General features: G+C 37.9%; 1 protein-coding gene and 1 pseudogene across 2 annotated transcripts; one reads left to right on the forward strand and one right to left on the reverse strand.

The window, feature by feature from the left end:
- The first annotated feature begins 1,028 nt into the window (after positions 1-1,028).
- LOC117912575 (protein S-acyltransferase 10) lies at positions 1,029-17,183 on the forward strand. 2 transcript variants are annotated; one of them, XM_034827216.1, is made up of 11 exons: positions 1,029-1,394; positions 1,670-1,784; positions 4,395-4,469; positions 4,591-4,662; positions 4,822-4,959; positions 5,963-5,989; positions 13,164-13,280; positions 14,896-14,982; positions 15,233-15,316; positions 15,653-15,718; positions 16,572-17,183. In XM_034827216.1, the coding sequence occupies exons 1-11, from the start codon at positions 1,301-1,303 to the stop codon at positions 16,744-16,746; spliced, it is 1,050 nt and encodes a 349-aa protein (XP_034683107.1). In that variant the 5' UTR covers positions 1,029-1,300; the 3' UTR covers positions 16,747-17,183. The 2 variants fall into 2 exon arrangements, with proteins under 2 accessions (XP_034683107.1, XP_034683106.1); XM_034827215.1 differs by having other exon boundaries at positions 1,030-1,394; positions 5,963-5,996; positions 13,171-13,280.
- On the reverse strand, positions 17,168-19,626 carry LOC117912576 (annotated as a pseudogene).
- Positions 19,627-19,751: the final 125 nt, after the last annotated feature.

The raw sequence follows: 19,751 nt of genomic DNA on the forward strand, positions 1-19,751 counted from the left end.
AGTAGTTATTAAAAATAAAGATAATGTTATATATATATATATATATATATATATATATATATATATATATATATATATATATTTTTTTTTTTTTAAAAAAAAAAAAATTATTAAATAAAATTTATTTGGTAATAAAAATATTAAATCTTTGTATAAATTATGTTGAGAGGATTGGGAAGAGTCATACCATAAAATGAGAAATCTCTAGTCAACTTTTTGAACATCTAGCGTTAATGTATGAATAAGATGGATGTTTGTTATCCAGAAGTACCAATGACATGGATGTTTATTATCCCCAAGTATAAACAAGATGGATATTTGTTGTTTTGATAATTATATTTGATTTTAATCACAATTATTATCACATATTTTTGAGGATTTTTTTTTGGATTCTATGTATTATTCTCATTATGCACGTAATGGAGGAGTTGCATGAGATGAAAATCTCACGTCCAATTTTAAAACAGAGATTTTTTTAATCAAATACTAACAGTAACATATGTCGACTTATTTAAAAGGAAATTATACAAAAATTTTATAAAATTATTAAGAAGCTATGCGAATGGAAATTGATCCCTATAATCGAAGTTTTATATTTTATACGGTAGGACTTAGGAGTTATCCACACAAGTAATGGAGAACTCACAAAAGCTAAAGCTTAAAAAATTGGAAATTATACAAAAGCTATAGTTTAAAAAGATGTATACGAGTTTCATTTTTTTTTGTTTGAATCTAATTATTAAACCCTAGCTTGACTCACTCAAAAATACAAAACTGTTAATCAAATCTTAATCAAACTTAATCTGACGTGGAAAATAATGAATCAAATTGAAATGATGTAATAACTATAATCCATACATAGTTATTATTATGGTGATAAGATATAAATATATAGATAATATTATAATTATTTTACAACTCATTTATTTTGACATTAATTTCACTGTATGATGGAAAAAAAAAAATCAGAAATATAATATACTGGAAATTAAAACTGTAAAATGAAAAATACGCCGACATCTATTCACCTGCTGGCCAAACGAGGCATACAGCCGCGTGTTAAACTCTCTCTGTTTCTTTCTCCCCATTTCTCTCTGGCTTTTTCGTAGCTCTTTCATCCTGTTTTCTTCGTCCCAATTCAGCGGAGAGTGGTGTCTTTTCCTCAATTTCTGGGGGAGTTCACCGATTTTTTTTTTTTCATTTTTTTTTTCTGTCAATTTCTCGGGAAAGTTTGTTAGGATCTGTTGGACGGTTATCGGGCAAGAGTGGTGATTGGGATCCTAATGTTTTTGATGAATTGATGACCATCTTGGGTATGTGCCGGCCGTTCCGAGACCCATGGGATCGAGTGTCGGAGAGATGCTTTCGCTGCTTTCCCTGCCTCTCCGATCCCGGTACATTTTCTCGTTGTGATTCGAATTTTTTGTTTGTGTTTTAGCCCTATGTTTGGTGTCTGGGAAAGCGAGAGGAAATGAGGGAAAATGTTTTTGAAAGTCAGATGAGGGGAAAAGTGGTGCTTGGGTCAGTTGAAAATATGGGATTCCAGAGAATCTGATTTCTTTTAGTTTCCCATCTTTTTTCTCAGCTACCGAATGGAGCATTCACTATTTTTTTTTTGCCTCTGTGTTTCTTTCGTGTTGTTTTTTGTTTTTGGGTTTGTGAGTTTCAGCTCGGAGATCTTCGTTGGGGTTGAAGGTGGCTCTGGTGATTCTGCATCTCATTTACGTGGGCGTTCTCTTTCTGTTTGATAGCGACTTGATAGAAAAAACAAAGAAGGAACCATGGTATTGAAACAACTCCGGGGTTGTATAATATTCTTCTTTTCTATTGAGCTCAAATCTTGTTTTTCTTTCCTGCCAATTTTAAACATGGACTTTGTGCTGAAGGTGGTGTTAAGTTTTACGTCTGTGCCTCCAAATACTGTGTTGCCAGTTGATGACTGTCGTATTTAATTAGTGAAGGTTAGATTTTATACTGGATGAGTAGAGACCTAAGTATTTGAATTTTGATAATTATGGAGTTTAATTAGTGAAGGTTAGGTTTTATATTGGCGACTTAGAACCCTAAGCATTTGAATAGAATGGTTTTGGGTTGCATTGAGCCAGTAACTTTCTTGGTTGTGTTTTTTGAAGATTGGTCGATAATATGTCATGCTGCATCATGGAAGGGAAAGTGACATGCGAAATTATGAAATTTTGGTATTTAAAATGACTGCCGAGTCATTATTGAATATGCATTGCCTGGATTTGATTGCAGGGAAAATGTAATTGAATGTGAATTACCCAAGTTTGTTTGAAGGGAAAATTGTCGATCATTACTAGTAACATTTTGAAGATAATGAATTTCTAGTTATAAGTGAAAAGGAACTGCCCCTTGGTTGATTAAAGAGGGCAAATACTGAATTTTGGTTGACAATAAACAGTTTACCCAGTTCTTAAGTTTTTCCATACTCTTGCTAAGCACATTGGCAAAATCTCTGACATGTTTTTTATTAATTTTAATGGTTTCGGATCTTCTAAGAGAGGGGTTGTTGGCAAGACGCGTGCATCGCGTTAATGTGGGTGGTGTGGCGGGAAAGAAATGTAAGGATTTTTGAGGATAAAGCAAGGAATTCAGGGTATCTTTGGGATTCTATTCGTTTTTTGGCTTCTCTATGGGCTTTTTGTTCTAAGGTTTTTAAGGGGATACCTTAACGTGTTACAACTTGATTGGTTAGCGGTGTGTAAATAGACCGTTTGCTTATTCTCTCGTTGTATTTCTTATATTTGATTACTTGTAGTCTTGTTTTTCTTTGGTGGGAGGATTTCTCATCCTTCTAATTGTACCTTCTTTTTATCAATATATTCCGTTGTCGTTTCCTATCAAAAAAAAAAAAAAACATTGTCAGATCCACTAGAAGAACTTTCCTCTGGTTTGATAACTGGTGCCTTGTGGCCCTTTTGTTGATCAGGTTAGTCTATCTGTTACTCTGGACTCAGTTTTTAGAAGCTTAGTGAACAGTAAAATAGTAGATAACCAAAGAATTCATCCTTGAGAGAACTCAGTGGAGCTATAAAAGGTGAGTAGGCATCCATAGAGTTATTCCTTATTCACTGGCTAGGATTAGGGTGGTATGATCAACTACTAAATATGGGAGGCATGGAATTGCTTCTCCATGTAACACTTTTGAGGAGTTCTATATTGGAGGTCCCATGTCACTTCTTAATTTGGTTCCTTAAAGCCATTTTTTGTCATTCTGATATGGTTCATTTTTTTAAGGGAGGAAATATCTCCACCAAGGACAGATTGATTGAGTGGGAGTGTCATTTGAAATGGTAGTTGTGCATTCTGCAGAAGAACCATTGCAAGCCCTTTGCTTATCCTTCCATATTCTGGGCATGCATTGAGAATAAATATATGCTTGCTTGACCAATTGAAGTCTGGAAGGGAGAAACTGAATGGGCTTGCAATATGCTTAGAATGAAGTCTTTCACAGCCTTGATTAGAGTAGGTTGTAATTCTAATGTTATAAACATCTAGTGGGAGAGCTGGAGAAGAATAACTGGTTATTTATGAATGCTTATTTGCACACACACAAACACAAGATATATATTTTTTCTTTGATAAGCAAGCAAAAACATATATTAACAACCGCCTATCAAAAAACACACCAAAGTACATAGGACGTATACAAGGGCACCAAGGCAAGAACAAAAAGAATACAAGAGATAGGCAAGAGCAATAGCCTCTTCCCTTACATGACACCAAGCCAATCGACTAGTTCTACCATAGATATAGTCACATCATTTAAGCCCACCCTCACCCACTCCAAAAGTGAGCAAAAGGAGGAGGATTTTAACACTTGATCTGGTTTTTCCGCGTTGTCGAAGCACCTCCTGTTTCTTTCACTCCAAATAGTCCAACAAATGCATAAAGGGGCAGACTTTCAAGCTTTTTTCTTCTCTTCCCCACAAAGTTCCCTTGCCAACTTAAGAGGGGCCCCTTTAACTGAATCTGCCATCACCCATTCTACCCCAAACAAAGAGAAGAGAAGAGAAGCTGCCACAAGATTCCTTTCTTGGTGCAATGAGAAATATTATCTCTCCTTCAACTGATAGAGTTTGATATCAGATTTATTGCTTCCAAGAGTATATAAGAAAGACATCTAAATAGAGAATATGAACTATTCAAGTATCCTTTAAGTACTACTTAGTCAAATGTACCCATGGCTTAGTGTATTTTCATACTTTGCCGAGTTATCTAGCTTGCTCTTCAAAACGGTTATTTGTAAAGAAATTTGGGTTATTCGTATTCAGAAATTCTTTTTGCTAATCAGATAATTTTTTTTATATTATTTTTAGCACTTGGTGTTATTTCCTTGACTTTTCTCTCTTTCTTTTTTCCCCATTGTCAAGGTACACTGCAATATATTTGTTGCTGTTTGTTGCTACAGTGGCTCAATATTTCTTTACCTCAGGTTCTTCTCCAGGGTAAATGACAGTGCATTTTGTTAGTTCCTCAAGATTGAATTTAGAAAATGTGCACTCTATGGTAATTGTACTCCATTTTCAGTCTAACATGATGGTTTTATTCCCATTCTGAAATTTTTAGATATGTCCTTGATGCAATGAGGGCTGCTAATGAGACAGATGCTATCTTTAGGAAGACATCAACAACTTCAAAGTGAGCACTTATTCCATTTACTTGCACATTTGTAGTTTGATACCTGCGTCAACTGGTTAATCATGTGGAGATAATTTAATGAGATTGCTATGTGAGTTAAGTTAAATATTAGTTGCAATGTCTTACCGTTTACCTTATTTTTGCCATGATCAAGCAAAGACAACCTGCTTCAAGCAAAAATGGAAGCTATGTCATTACTGTGGAGGGAAGTCAGTCAGGAAAAAATCCTCTGGGAAGTAATGCAACTTCTTGGACAAAGCTGGTGATGGACATGTATCCTCCTGGTTCATCTGTTAGGTAAGCAATCCTTTCAGAGGTTGTCTAGATGTATTTCTCTTGGCAATGCTTTGCAGGAGCTGCTATTGACCATGTACACATAAAAACATGCATATAATCTTCCTCAATTCACATCCCTCATCTATCTCTTGAAAATTGACATTCACTTTGGAATGCTATTTGTTAGGTTATTTTGTATGTGTTTTGTTCCAGGCATAGAAATCACAAACCTTTATCATTTATCTGATGCTATGATTATCAATGAGCTGAGAAAAACTGTCATTAGATCTTCTGGTAATTGCCTGGACTAAAGTTCGCTGTAGCCACAGAGATTAAAAAAAAATAGAGATTGGTAGAGAAGGGCATAAGGATGTACTTCCTGAAGCCAATTCAAGATGTAAGATCTGCTTACTTGTGGATATATTTTGGAGAACGAAGGCTTTTGCGCTCCCAAATCCTGAGAGAAATTAGTTTAATTGAAGCTGAAAATGAAGACCTTGGTAAAATTAAATGTTTTCTCACTCAGTACACCTAATCTAGTTTTGAATCCAATAACATGTGTAAACTCTTTAACAATGGCAAATAAAGAGATACTTAGTAAATTATCTTGTTGTAGCCCTCAAAGCTTATCAGTTTGTCATAAGTTGTCAATGACCATAAATGTCAGGTTTCAATGTATTGGTAGTCCTACATCATAAGGGAGAGTTCAAGCCATCATCATAGGGCTCAGTAGGATACTTGATTGTTCTAAACATAGTTCTAGCAGTATAATCATTGATGGAAAATATTCTAAATATATTTATAGCAGTGTACTCATTGATGAAGATCAGTCTAAATATACCTCTTGCAAAGGGATTTCCCTTCCCTAATATCTGATATGATTAATGTTCCTCTCCACTATTTGCCTAAGTTATACTTTTAAATAAATGATTCATCAACGAGTGTAGAAGGGCGGTGGGAGACCGAGTCTGTGTACTTGAGAATTCCCAAAGATCATACTGATTACTTCCTCCTGGTTTTGCAGATCTTGGACTTGCACAAATTGTAATGTTTTGCAGGTAGTACTATTTCTTATGTATTCATCTTTTGTATGATACACCTGAATGCATGAATCAATATCTGCAATGATCTTTGGAATGCATAATTGTGTGATATTACTGCAATCATATCATTCTGTCTCTTGCCCACTAATGAAGATTTTCATAATTGCTGTTGGGGTCACCTTATGTTCTTTGATTTATGATTCAACCAAAAGAGTACCAGAATTCTGATGATGTTTGTGAAAATCTGTATTATATTAAACTGGTAAGGAGCTGTTATGGGCCTCTGTTGCCAATTTAGTTGGTTTGTCATGAAAGTTAGAAAGGCACTAGGAAGAACGAGTAGTCCATTAGCTTCTTTGACCAATCCTTGGATTGAATGAGGTCCCACTTCATTCTTTTAATAAAAAGACATGAAGAAGGGGATGGCTGGGATGCAAACCAGAAAGGGAACAAAATCATTGAATGATTAGGTGGAGAAAATATGCCTTTTTGGGCAAGATAGTAACCCAATTAGAAGGCCACTCCTTGATCTTCTCCAGGACCTCTACTCAATTTGCACATCCAAGTTCACACATGAAATTCTGTAGAAGAGAGCCAAGAAAAGATCTTTTGTGTATTATCTTGCATAATCTTGAATTTTATCAGTTCTGGTATGCAGATCAAATGATACAACAGTCCCTACAAGAGTGTATGATATGAAATTAGTTGAATAACAATAAGCAAGAAATTGTGGATATCATACACAATATTTTAAAAACTGGATTGGACTAGCCAGTTTGACTGGTCTGACCGTTGACTGGTTTTATAAGAGATTCGGTTCGATTATCAAACCATTTTTGGCATTGAACTATTGTTGAATCGGTGGAACCATTGGTCCAACCGGTGAACCGGCCGGTCTTTTACCTCCTATGGCCACCTAAACGCCTACTATTTTTGACTTTTCCCTCCCTTAGGTAACCAACACAGATTTCCACCTTACTTTCTAAAAGTTTTTAATTATTTTTTCATCCTCTATGTGAGGAGGCTCAGCACACTCCCCTATGTCACTGCACCCTACTTTTTAATTTTTTTTAATGTTTTTTAGTCTTCTCATCTCACCTTATCTTTTTTTTTTTTTCCCTTTCTTTTTTCAAAAAGGGAAGACACCTGACCTTTTAAATTTTTTTTTTTAATCTTCCCATCTTCACTTTTTTTTTTTTTTTTCTGAGAGCCTAAAAGAGATGAGGGAAATTATACTACATTATTAGAGTTTCACACATGTTTAATTTTTTTTTCTTAATACCAAAATCAAATAAGAATATAACATCATAAAATTATAAAATTATTGAAATACAAATAAAAATGATAAAATATAAAATTAAATAAATAATAAAACTGTATTTCACTTATGATACAAGGCATGGGGCTATTGATAGTGAGCAAGTGTTTGAACATCATGCTTAATTGACATTTTCAGGATAAGTTACTTCATTTAGAGAGATGGGGACCGGAAGCAGGTTGCTTTCGTTCTGGAGTTCATACAAACCAATGCTGGGTGAGGGTGGTGGGACTTCCCCTTAATTTCTGGAACCAGGAAGTGTTTAGAAAATTGGGGGATAGCTGTGGAGGTTTGGTTGCAGTGGATGACGACACAACCAACTTCTCTCAGCTTCAGTGGGCTAGGTTTTTAGTGAAGACGGATGGTAATTTACCGGGGACGTTAAATCTGGTGGTGGGCTCGATGTGCTTCGCAATTCAACTTTGGTGGGAGGTGCCGCCTTGGGTGTCGGTGACAGTGCCGGTGCAAGGAAGGGAAAGGCCACAGGGTAGAGACGAAGGGTCCTTGGCTTCACACGTGGGAAGTAGTGTGGGGCCATCGTGGGTACAAGGAACTATGGAAGCAGGTGAGAAGGGCAGTGATGAGCAGGTGGGAGCTGATACTGTGGGGCATGGCCCGGGATATGGCGAGGGGTACCGAAGCAAGTGAGGAATTTGATGGGAAGGGAAAGGGAGTAGTTGAGAACACGAGTGTTGTCTCAAAAGGAGTGGTTTGAAGGGGAAAAGGTAGTGGGCCTAGTGTGTGTTGGGCTGAGTCAAGTAAGGGGAGAAGCTTTAAGAAGATGGGAGCCCAGGGGGGTTGCATGCAACCTGTGGGCTTGGGGAAGCCCGAGGCCCATGAAGGATTTGGAGTGGGCCTTAGTCAAGAGGGTCGTTACTCGTCTTTGGGAATGTTAAAGGAAGGCGGGCTCAGGGGTTTGGGCCAGCCCATTCAAGAGGATGTGGCCCAGATGGGTTACGATGGAGGTTTAAAGAAAGCTAGGGCTCCTGTGGCTCAGTCTTCGTGCGTGGAGTCAAGGCTCGTCGAGGCCATCTTCGGCACTGTGCTGTGGATTGAAGGAGGGACGACTGGAGCAGATGAGGCTCTTTTGGAGGAAGGTTCCAGGTACCCCCATCCCGTAACCTGTTCTTTTATTAGCTTGGGGGATCGGGGACTTCCTTCTTCTTCTTCTTCTTTCTGTGGGGGGAAAAAAAAGGGATTTTGTGGCTGATCGGGACTTGGTGGCGTTCGAGGGGCCACCTTTGGTGAACGGAGAAGGGAGGGTTAACCCGTTGAGGATTATTGGGGCTGATGGGAGGAGGAGAGAAATTTCGTATGACATGGAGAAGGATTTTAAGGAGAGTGAGAGGGGAGAAATGCCAACAGAAGTTGTGGGAAGAGCCTCGGAGGAAGAGAACAGAAGTGGGCTGGGATTGTGGATGAACGGAGATTTTGTGAATCTTTGCCGGTGTCTGGGAATGCCTACGGAGGGTTTTGAGGGGGAAATTCTACTGTTATTAAGAAGAATGGAAGAGTGAAAAAATTGTAAGGGCGGTGTGGCAGGAAAAAGAAGGAAGGTTCAAAAGGTATCCAAATCAGAGAGAGAATTGAAAAAGCTTGAGTGCTCAGTGAATTATTGTGGTAATGGAAAGAGTGCGGGGTTACTTCAGATTGCTAACTGAAGTTGGAGTTTTGTCGGTTTTGTGAGGGGTGAGGGGATTTTCAAGGTTGGTGTCATGAAATTAAGAGTTTTGTCGTGGAATGTTAGAGGGGCTAATGATAGAGAGAAAAGAAAGGTGATTAAGGCGTTGATCAAGGGTCAAAAGGTGGATTTGGTGTGTTTACAGGAGACCAAGATGCAGGAAATGTTAGGGATGATAATTAGAAGCCTCGGAGTGGGAAGATGTCTGGACTGGAAGGTGTTAAATTCAAGGGGAGCTTTTGGTGGTGTGCTGGTGTTCTGGGAAAGAGGGTGCTTCAATTATTGGAAGCGGAAGTGGGGAACTTTTTAGTATCCTGCAAATTCAAAAGCTGTGAGGACGATTTCTGCTGGATTTTCTCTGGGGTTTATGGGCCTTCGTTGAAGAAAGAAAGGGAGGATTTTTGGGCTGAATTAGGGGCGGTGAGGGGTCTTTGGAGTGATCCTTGGCGTGTGGCAGGGGATTTCAATGTTGTGAGGTTTCCTGTGGAAAGCAGTAGGGGAGGCAGATTATCTTTTTCAATGAGGAGATTTTCGGAGATTATTGAGGATTTAGAGTTGAGGGACCTGCCTTTGCAAGGAGGTTCCTTCACTTGGAAGGGAGGTTTGAACAATCAATCCCATTCAAGGCTCGATCGGTTTTTGGTCTCGAATGAGTGGGAGGATCATTTCTCTGGGACTGTGTAGTGTGTCCTTCCTAAGCCGGTATCAGATCATTTTCCAATTCTTTTAGATGGGGGAGGAGTTAGGAGTGGTCCGATGCCTTTCAGGTTTGAGAATATGTGGTTGAAGGAAGAAGAGTTCAAAGAAAAAGTGTAGGAGTGGTGGGTGGGCCTCAATTTTAGTGGGTTTGCGGGCTTTGTGCTGGCTTCTAAATTGAAAGCTTTGAAGCCTTTGTTGAGAAATTGGAATAAACTGGAGTTTGGTAAAGTGGAGGTCAATAAGGTTTTGGCTTTGAATAAGGTGGATTTCTGGGACAAAGTGGAATTAACTCGACCTCTCTCTGTTCAAGAGGTGGACGCAAGGAGAGAAGCAAAGGAGGATTTTAAAAAGTGGGCGTTGTTGGAAGAGATTTCGTGGAGATAGAAATCAAGGGAAGTTTGGCTGAGAGAGGGGGACAAGAACACTAGTTTCTTCCATAGGATGGCCAATGCTCACAAAAGGAGGAACATGTTATACCGGGTCAAAATAAATGGAGTTTGGTTAACAGAGGAGAATGAAGTTAGAGATGGGGTGGTGAATGAGTTTAAATTTATGCTGTCTGCTGTGGGAGGTTGGAGACCTAGCATAAGAGGGATGTCCTTTGAGAGGTTGGAGGCTTTGGATGCAGCTAATCTGGAGGAGCCGTTCTCGGAGCAAGAGGTGCTGGCGGCTCTTAAAGGTTTTTGTGGGGATAAAGCGCCTGGGCCTGATGGATTTACCATGGCTTTTTTACAATCTTCTTGGGAGTTTGTGAAAGAGGAGGTCATAGGGTTTTTTAGGGATTTCCATAACCATGGCCGTTTTGTTAAAAGTCTTAACGCTACTTTTATTGTTTTGATCCCAAAGAAAGGAGGGGCAGAAGACTTAAGGGATTTTAGGCCTATCAACTTGGTGGGAGGTCTGTATAAGTGGTTGGCTAAAGTTCTAGCTAATAGGTTAAAGACGGTGGTGGGGAAGGTGGTCTCCAAGGCTCAAAATGCTTTCGTGGAAGGAAGGCAAATTCTGGATGCTGTTCTTGTGGCTAATGAAGTTTTAGACTCGGTTTTAAAAAGTAAGGAAGGGGCAGTGATGTGCAAGTTGGACATTGAGAAGGCGTATGACCATGTGGAATGGCCTTTTTTTGTTTTTAGTCATGAGTAAGATGGGGTTTTGGGAAAAATGGATTAGGTGGATGAAGTGGTGTATCTCCACTATCAGCTTTTCCGTTTTGTGTCAACTTGTAAGGTGAGGAGTAGGGGTGGCAAGAGAGTTAAAGTGTCACACCTTTTGTTTGCTGATGACACTTTGGTTTTTTCTGGAGCTTCCAAGGATCAAATGCTGTATTTAAGTTGGATTTTAATGTGGTTTGAGGCCATGTCGGGTTTGAGGATTAATCTTGATAAAAATGAGCTTATTCCGGTGGGTTGTGTGGATGATACAGAGGAGTTGGCTGCAACTATTGGTTGTAAGGTTGGAAGTCTTTCAACCACTTATTTGGGGTTGCCTTTAGGTGCGTCGCACAGATCGCTGGCTGTTTGGGACAGTGTGGAGGAGAGAATGAGGAAAAAATTGGATAGATGGAAGAGCCAATACATATCCAAAGGAGGTAGGATCACTTTGATTCGGAGTACTCTAGCTAGTATGCCCATTTACTTTATGTCCATGCTCTCTATGCCAAGAAAAGTCAGACTGAGGTTAGAGCGAATTCAGAGGGATTTCTTATGGGGAGGTGGAGCTCTTGAGAGGAAGCTTCATCTGGTTAGGTGGGATCTGGTTTGCCTTGAGAAGTGTAATGGGGGGTTGGGGGTTAAGAGCCTTTCTATCCTCAATAAGGCTCTTTTGTGTAAATGGAGTTGGAGATTTGCTATTGAGAGAGAGGCTTTTTGGAACCAAGTGATTAGGGGAAAGTATGGGGAGGAGCAAGGGGGATGGAGTTCAAAGGAAGCAAAGGGGGAGTATGGTGTGGGGTTGTGGAAAACTCTTAGGAAGGATTGGGAAGTTGTAAAAAGTAGGCTATTTTTTGTTATGGGGAATGGGCAAAGGGTAAAGTTTTGGAAAGATATTTGGTGTGGGGATGAACCTCTTTGTGTTTCTTTTCCTTCATTATTTGCTTTGGCGGTTTTTAAGGATGCTTGGGTTAAGGATGTTTGGAGGTGCAATGAGAGTGGGGGAAGTTGGAGCCCGTTGTTTTCTAGACCGTTGAATGATTGGGAGTTGGACGAGGTGTACAGTTTTTTTGTGGCCTTAAATGGGAAAAGAATTCAGCAAGGTGTGGATGATAGGGTGATTTGGAGAGAGACTAAATGTGGGAAGTTTTCAGTTAAGTCTCTTTACAAATCATTAGTATCAGGCTATCTAGCCTCCTTCCCTTTGTCGGCTATTTGGAAAGTCTCGGTGCAGCCTAGAGTGAGTTTTTTTGGGTGGGAAGCAACGTGGGGGAAGGCGCTCACCCTAGATCAGCTTCAAAGGAGAGGTTGGGCACTAGCGAACAGATGTTACCTTTGCCAAAGGAACGAAGAATCAATTGATCACATTCTACTCCATTGTGAAAAGGCAAGGACTCTTTGGGTGTTTCTTTTCTCTTTGTTTGGGATGCAGTGGGTGCTGCCAGCCACGGTGAAGGAGATGTTTTTGGGGTGGAATGAGACCTTTGTGGGTAAGAAGAGGAAGGGTGTTTGGAAAGCAAGTCCGTTGTGCCTATTTTGGACAGTTTGGAAGACAAGGAGCAAAGTGGCTTTTGAGGAAATAGAGCTGTCAATTCAAAGGCTTAAGTCTTCTTTTGTTTATCGTCTTTGGTTGGAGACAAAAATGTCTATAAAAGATGGTCCCTCGACCTTAGTTGATTTTGTTGATTGGGTGGTCTCCTGTTAAGGGTGGTTTTTGGGTTGCTCCTAGGGCCTTGGCGTTCAGCTAGGGTGTGAGGGGCGTTTTTTTTCTTTCTTGTAATTCTAGCCACTGCTTTGGTGGCTTTTTAATACAATCTCTTTATTTATCAAAAAAAAAAAAAATTATTGGTGACATGTGAATTTATTTTGGGGCTACCTCAACTTTGGATGAATTCACACAACTTGGGTTTGAATGGACTATATCAATCTTATTGTTGGTGACATGAATTTATTAAAAGATTGTATAAATACAATAATAGTACTCTTGAAAAAATAAAATAAGTCTGATTGATTTCCTTGGGTAATCCTTTTTAACATATGAATTTTCTTCCTCGGCCATAGGATATTCTTTTAATAATATATGAATTATATATTTATTATGTTACTGGTTCAATCGTGGTTCAATCATTGGTCTGACTATTGAACCTAGAAAAGGTGACTTTTTCTGTTCAATGATTGGTCTGGTTATGAAAACATTGATTATACATTCATATATATATATATATATATTTTTTTTTTTTTGTGATCAGAAATCATACATTCATTTGAGATTGTAAATTTAATGATCTCTTGTGTTTCTTTAATATTAATTAACTATTTTTTATTCTTCACTCACCATATTTGCAGCCTCCACGAGCAAAGCATTGCCATGATTGTGACAAATGCGTTCTTCAGTTTGATCATCATTGTGTTTGGCTTGGAACATGCATAGGCCAGGGCAACCATTGTCGATTTTGGTGAGTTTATGTCTTTCTGATGTGTTATTCACCAATTGCTCCAAAATTTTCCTATATGTAAATATCTCTTGATGTGGATTTTGAAAGTTTTCTAAGCAACATTGAAACTGGTAAACTATTTGTTAAAAACTTAATTTGAATGTGAATGGCTGAATTTTTTTGTTCATCTGTATTGTACCCTGTATTTTATATTGTTGAACCAATTGAGTTTATCTCTTGTTCATCATCAATGGAGTGTTATCCTCGGTTATTTACTAAGTGCTTAGTCCATTTTATCATGTCTCTTATGTACCTCTTTTAAGTTGTGTGCAAGTTGTCAACTTATTTCCATAGTCATTGAGTTCTGATTTGATTTGGATCTTCTCGAATTTGTTATATAATTCGATTCCAATAAACTAACCATGATTAGGAAATGCATACTTATGCTACTGGCTATAGAAATGTGCACACTAGAGGCAGCTATGTAGCTGTTAGCACAAAATAAAAATTTCTTTCCATTTAGTTGTGGACCACGTAAGGGGCTGGTGGGGCACAAGGCACACCCACCCCCCCCCCCCCCCCCCCCTCTCTCCTGCTTTTTTTTTTTTTTTTCTTTTTTCACTTTTTGAACTTTGTATGATTATTTTGAACAAAATAAAATGGAAAATGGCAGCTTTGTCTTGCCTAAAAAAATATAAATTTTATTTTGAAATTTCAGAAGGCAAATTGGCAAAAAAAGAAAAAGAAAAAAGGCTAGCCGTCGCCCCTGCCACCCCCCTTCTCTCTCTCTCTCTCTCTTTTTGGATAGGTAAATAAGCAGACCTCTCTCTGTTTTTAATCCCATCTTCATCATTTTTTTCTCTTGCAACTATTATCCTAATTTATTTTTCTTTCTTTCATATGCTAACTATTTTATTTTATTAAATAATTTTTTTAGTGTCGTGTTCTCTTTAGTTTCAATTTGAAAATTTTATTTTATTTAAAACTTTTTGAGATTTAATTAAATGACGGCTAATTTACAACTGAACTATATGATTATATTGGATTATATGCTAGTTAATTATTCAACTTAAGAGAGTTTATGTTTATTTTTAACCATACGCTATAATATGGCTGAATAGGATACTTTAAATCATAGACAATAAGAATTGTTTATGTTTTAGTGATAGTGCTACTCTCATGTTACCATATGCTAGGTAATTCTTAAATAAAAGACCGGATTACTTTCAATTGATTTGTATTTAGTTTATTGGAAAAGCTCTTAAAATTTATTAGAGAGATTATTGAATTCTTTGAAATTTTTTTAAATATGTGCTTTTTTTGTTACAAAAAATTAATAGAATTGTTGAAAATTTTGTAGTCATCTTTCTCTAATAAATTACTTAGTTTGTTGAATGATAATGAGGGTACTGTCATCTACTTTTCAAATTTATTGATGGTTATTATAATGCATATTATCACCATTGCCCCCTTTACTGAAAGTTTCTGGCTCCACCACTTTTCTCATTGAATGGTTATGAAGGGTTAGCTGTTTAAAATACTATAGGCACTTGTCAAAACACCTCTTCCTTTCTTTTCTTTTTTTTTTTCATACGTTGCTATATTTTCCTAACTAAGGCCTATTTTGTTATACCAGGTGGTACATTTGTGAAGAGACAGCATTATGCCTCTGGACTGGCATCTTGTATATCTCATACTTGAAAGCTAACATATCAAGGGCTTGGTAATGTTTCAACTTCTCATGTTATGTTTGAAATTTAACACAGCTGATACATGCAATGTCTAATGGTCTTGGTGCTCTTTCACAATTACACTGCCAAGCATTTTTTATTTAAAAAACAAGGGTGGTGTCTTGTAATTATTTGGTTGTTGTGGTTTGTTATGGTATTTTAGTTAGCCATCTATGGAGGGTTTTTAATCCTCTTGCTTTAATTGAAATTTATAATTGGATTCTGCTCTGGGATTGTTGGCAGGTGGATGGATGCAATTATGATAGTGCTGTTGGTTACCTTGTCAATTTCCTTGATTTTTCTGCTTCTCCTGTTACTTTTCCATAGGTAAGTTTTTCTCAGTTATGAACTAATTTAATTTTTTTTCTTAGTATCATAATGTTTATGATATGATTTATTATCTGTAGCTTTATATGCTGTGTAATATAGAAGTCAAACTGTACTACTACTAATTGCTTTCTTCTTGTTTGCTATCCTTGAATCTTTCTATGATCTGCTTCTATTGTTCCTATTTTAGTCAAATGTTTTAATGTTATGCTTCACTAGTTTACTTCCATAAGTTGTTTGGTGAATATATATATTGATTTATTATAGCTTTAGCCAGTATGTTGCTATAAAGGGCATGACTCTTAAGTGTTCTAGTCCTGATTGTCTTTTCTACAGCTATCTTGTTGCAACAAACCAAACTACTTATGAGCTTGTAAGGCGTAGACGCATTCCATATCTAAGGTTTGCTAATTCTTTCATGCTCTTGTGATTATGCTTAGAACACATTTAACATTTTAGTTCTTATGAATTGATGACTTCAAGCCACTAAGGCTATTTTGGTTCTTAGAAAGTACCAAAGAAAGAAAAAAAATGTCCAGACAAATGATTTTTTCACGTTTGATTGTAATATACAAAATATAAAAGAAAATCAAATATAATTAAAAATTGTTAAAAACTTATACATTTTCAAATTATTTAATTCTTATATAGAAAAGTTAAAATAAATGAAATGAGTTTGAGCCTTTGAGGTAGTGTATAAAAATAATTTATTGACTTAAAATTTTTTTTTATTTCCCTTCATTTTTTCTTTCCCTCTACTATTCCTCTCTATTTTCTTTCCATTGCATTTTTCCTCCAAATTTCCGAGAACCAAACGTAGCCTAATTCATCACTTGGTGCATTATGAAAATATGATGTCATGCTGTGTGTTGATTTATTGAATGGTAACTTCTATAAAAGGAGTAATTTTCTGAAATATATTTCTTTATTCAACAAAATTGGTGATGATTTACTGTCATTGAGCAATTGTTCATGGTTTACTGTAACATATTTATGTATCGAACAATTGGTGATGATATTTAAAGCAAAGATAATTTGCTAGATTAAAAAGGAATGGAACTCTCTTTGCCTTGTTCTGGTCAAAGATGGGGAACCTCACCTTAGATGGAAGGACAACTAGTTTTGCAATAATGCATTGATACAAACACCTTGGGGGTGGTGTAATAAAATGACCCAATGGAACAGTTAACAATTATGCATGTGTTGATTGTATTAGTTCAATTGTAATTCACTAAATTCTTTATGTCAATTGCAGAGGGATTCCTGAAAGAGTGTATCCTTTCAGTAAAGGAGTTTGCACAAATCTGTACGAGTTTTGTTTTGCCCGCAGCAGCATATACAGGATGGAACCACTTCCATCTGCACAGGAACTTGAAATTAAGTCAAGACCCTACACATGCTTGGATGTTTTAACCTGTCGATGCTGCTGACATTGTTAGCATTGTTCCTTTTACATGATTTTTCATTTTTTTGTTTTTTGCTTGCAATTCTTCCCCACAAATTGTTTCAGGTTTTTTTGTAGAAGTAGAAGTAGAAGATCTCCTTGCGGTGTGGGCTTACAGGGTTTGCCTTGCGATGGTCTGTGGTCCTATGGATTTTTTGCCACATGAAAAAGGAGGATTGTTTTGTGAGTTCTTGTTCTTATGACTGAACCTTGAAAATTTGTTACGATCCTATTGTTATATGTGGGTATGCACAGCCTGTTTCATTGTTTTTGTGAAACAAGTGCACCAACCAATCAAAGATTGACATGTGATGGGGAAAAAAAAATCTCTGAATCAGTACATTTCTGCAATACTTCTTGATCCGATTGGGCTAGGCTACGCTTTCCAATTGAATGGATGCCGTCTCTACTCTCTACTTGCTATAGAAATCTTTATGAAATTTGTGATGCTTCTCTTGGTATGCCAATTTGAGTTGGTGATGTCTGAATGAAAGCAATCGGAATATCAGATAGAGGAGAGAGACTTTTAGGTGATACTATGAACTGAATGACAGATATCGTATACAAACAATACACACAAATCAGAAATCAGAAAAGACCAACAACAAATGTGGGTTTATCAAGGGTGGAAGAACTTGGCTTCAATGCCAGTGTCAATTATAACATAAATTCCGGCTACAATCGATGCACCACTCAGAAGCATGCCCACCACGCCTAACACCCAGTTCAGCAACCAGGCTACGCTCATCATTTTGGGCTTCTTGATCTTAAGCCACAGGAAGCATGGATACGCCATTGTCGCAGGCAGTGCTAATCCCCCTATCAACCCAGCCAGACTTCCCAAGAACGGAATCGCCACTGCCACAAAGAACCACACATATCCGAACGTAGCCCTGAACAATGAGCGCAGCCACCATGGACACGCCCTCTTCATTCTGCTCGTATATTTGGAAGGTCGAACATTGGCATACCATAAATTTGGAATGAGCTTACTGCATTGACTATCACAAACAAACTTGTGAGTCCTCGCAATGCGACACATCCCGCCCATGGAATGCATGCATACAGGGCTGTTAGCATTCCCCCATTTGCTGGTATCTGTCAAATTGTAACACCATACATTCTCCTTTAGTGTCCATTACAAGGCAATAACCTCAAATTCAATGAATACACATCGTATGGAATAATTTTTGGTTTTGGCTTTAAGCAGAAAAATAAAAAGTTTATTCAAGAAGCATAAGCAGAGAAAAAAAAGCTTATTCAAGAAGCAATATTTTCCTAATTTTCTTAATACTAAATATTTAAGATCCTGAGTTCACACTTCATTATTTGACTGTTTCTTTTAATAATTGCCTATTAAAGTAAGAAATTAATTGTAACACCCAAATGCTCTGCTAACGTAACACTATCAATGTAGACTTCTAAAAGAAAATGGCCTAGTTAACAGAGCAATCCCCATGGAACCTTACTTCAAGTGGGGCAATAACACATCCAGTTCATCTTAGAAAGTAAAATTTGCAGTAGCAAGCAAAGACAATGGATTTTCAAGGAATAATAGAGTACCTGAATCTCGAGTATAAGGTCGTGGCCTCTAAAAGCAAAAGAAATAATCTCAAGGGCATTAAGCACATCAAAAACATATTTAATGTCGGAATCGCCTCTTACTGGATCATAAGACACTCCTGGAAGCCTACCCTTTGAGATTGACACCACCCATATTGAGGTGCAATACCCTATGGCTGTAATGTCTCCGATCAAGGACACTCCTGCTATGGAGTTCAAGTTTGGTAGCTGTGGTAGTAACACAGCGGCACACGTAAATAACAAGTACCATTCCACAGGCGTCAGTGGCTGCTTGGTGCATATGGTTCCACATACTAATTGGTAGAAGACTTTTGATGTTGACCCACCAATGATGATCAATGTGATACAAGTCCCAGCAGATAGATACAGTATTGGAAATACTGCCAGTAAGTTCCCAAGCCTTACACCTGAGATATGCAATTACACCAAAGTTATTTGGATGGTTTTCTATAAATTTTGTGTAGCAATGATTAGTGGGTGAATGATACCAAAAGTAGCATTGAAGAGTTGAAGATATCTGCTGTAGCGCATCCCAGTTTCTTTGGATTCATGGAGCTTGACGAGTAGCCATAGAGTGTACAACTGCCATATGCTAGAGCCAAACAGATTATCCCCCACGTCCTGCAATCAATCACAAAAGAGAAGCCAAAAAGAATAAAATCTTTGAGTAGTTGACCACTGGATTTTTATATTTTAATGTTAAGATTTGACATGAATATTCTTGAAATATACGTGGTTAACAAATGTTTGTTTTTGGAAATGGTAGTTAGATGAGCATGGAGGTGAAAGTGAAATGAGGCTCAGGTGGGGTTACCAGCCAAGAATGGTGAAGGCGACAGGGAGGACCAGAGCTTGAATTCCGATGCCGGAGCAGAGAGTATGGAAAGAAGCGTAGTAGGCGTTGCCGTTTCTTGACTCAGTGATGGGAAGCCAAGCGTCCTGAGGATCAAGCTTGGTGAGGTGAAGAGCCTTCCTCACTGGACTCCCCAAAGGAGTTGTGAAGCGAGGTGTCAAAAACAGTCCGGGAGTTTTTGGAGTCTAGGGAGTTTTGGGAGTCTTGGGAGTTTTGGGGGTCTTGGTTTGAGGAGCTTCCACCATACGGCCTGTGGGAACAATTGGTGGCGGTCTAGAGTCTCTATTCATAGACCGAGACCGATACTGGGTGGGTGGACAGGAGACAGGCGGCCCAGTTGGCACGTCCGTGGCCAATGGCTCAGCTGATGCAGGTTTTGGATTTACGGGTGAAGAACTTATTTCTGTCATCTCGCTCATTTTTATGATATTCAATGGAGCTTCACTAGTTGAAGCTCTCTCTCTTACCTCCTTAATTTGGTGCAGTTGCCTAGTTACTACATATTTCTCACACCTTATATATAGACTGGATGTGAATTAACTAAAGTCAATTAA

The sequence above is a fragment of the Vitis riparia genome, chromosome 4 (genome assembly GCF_004353265.1).
Source record: "Vitis riparia cultivar Riparia Gloire de Montpellier isolate 1030 chromosome 4, EGFV_Vit.rip_1.0, whole genome shotgun sequence".
Lineage (NCBI taxonomy): Eukaryota > Viridiplantae > Streptophyta > Magnoliopsida > Vitales > Vitaceae > Vitis > Vitis riparia.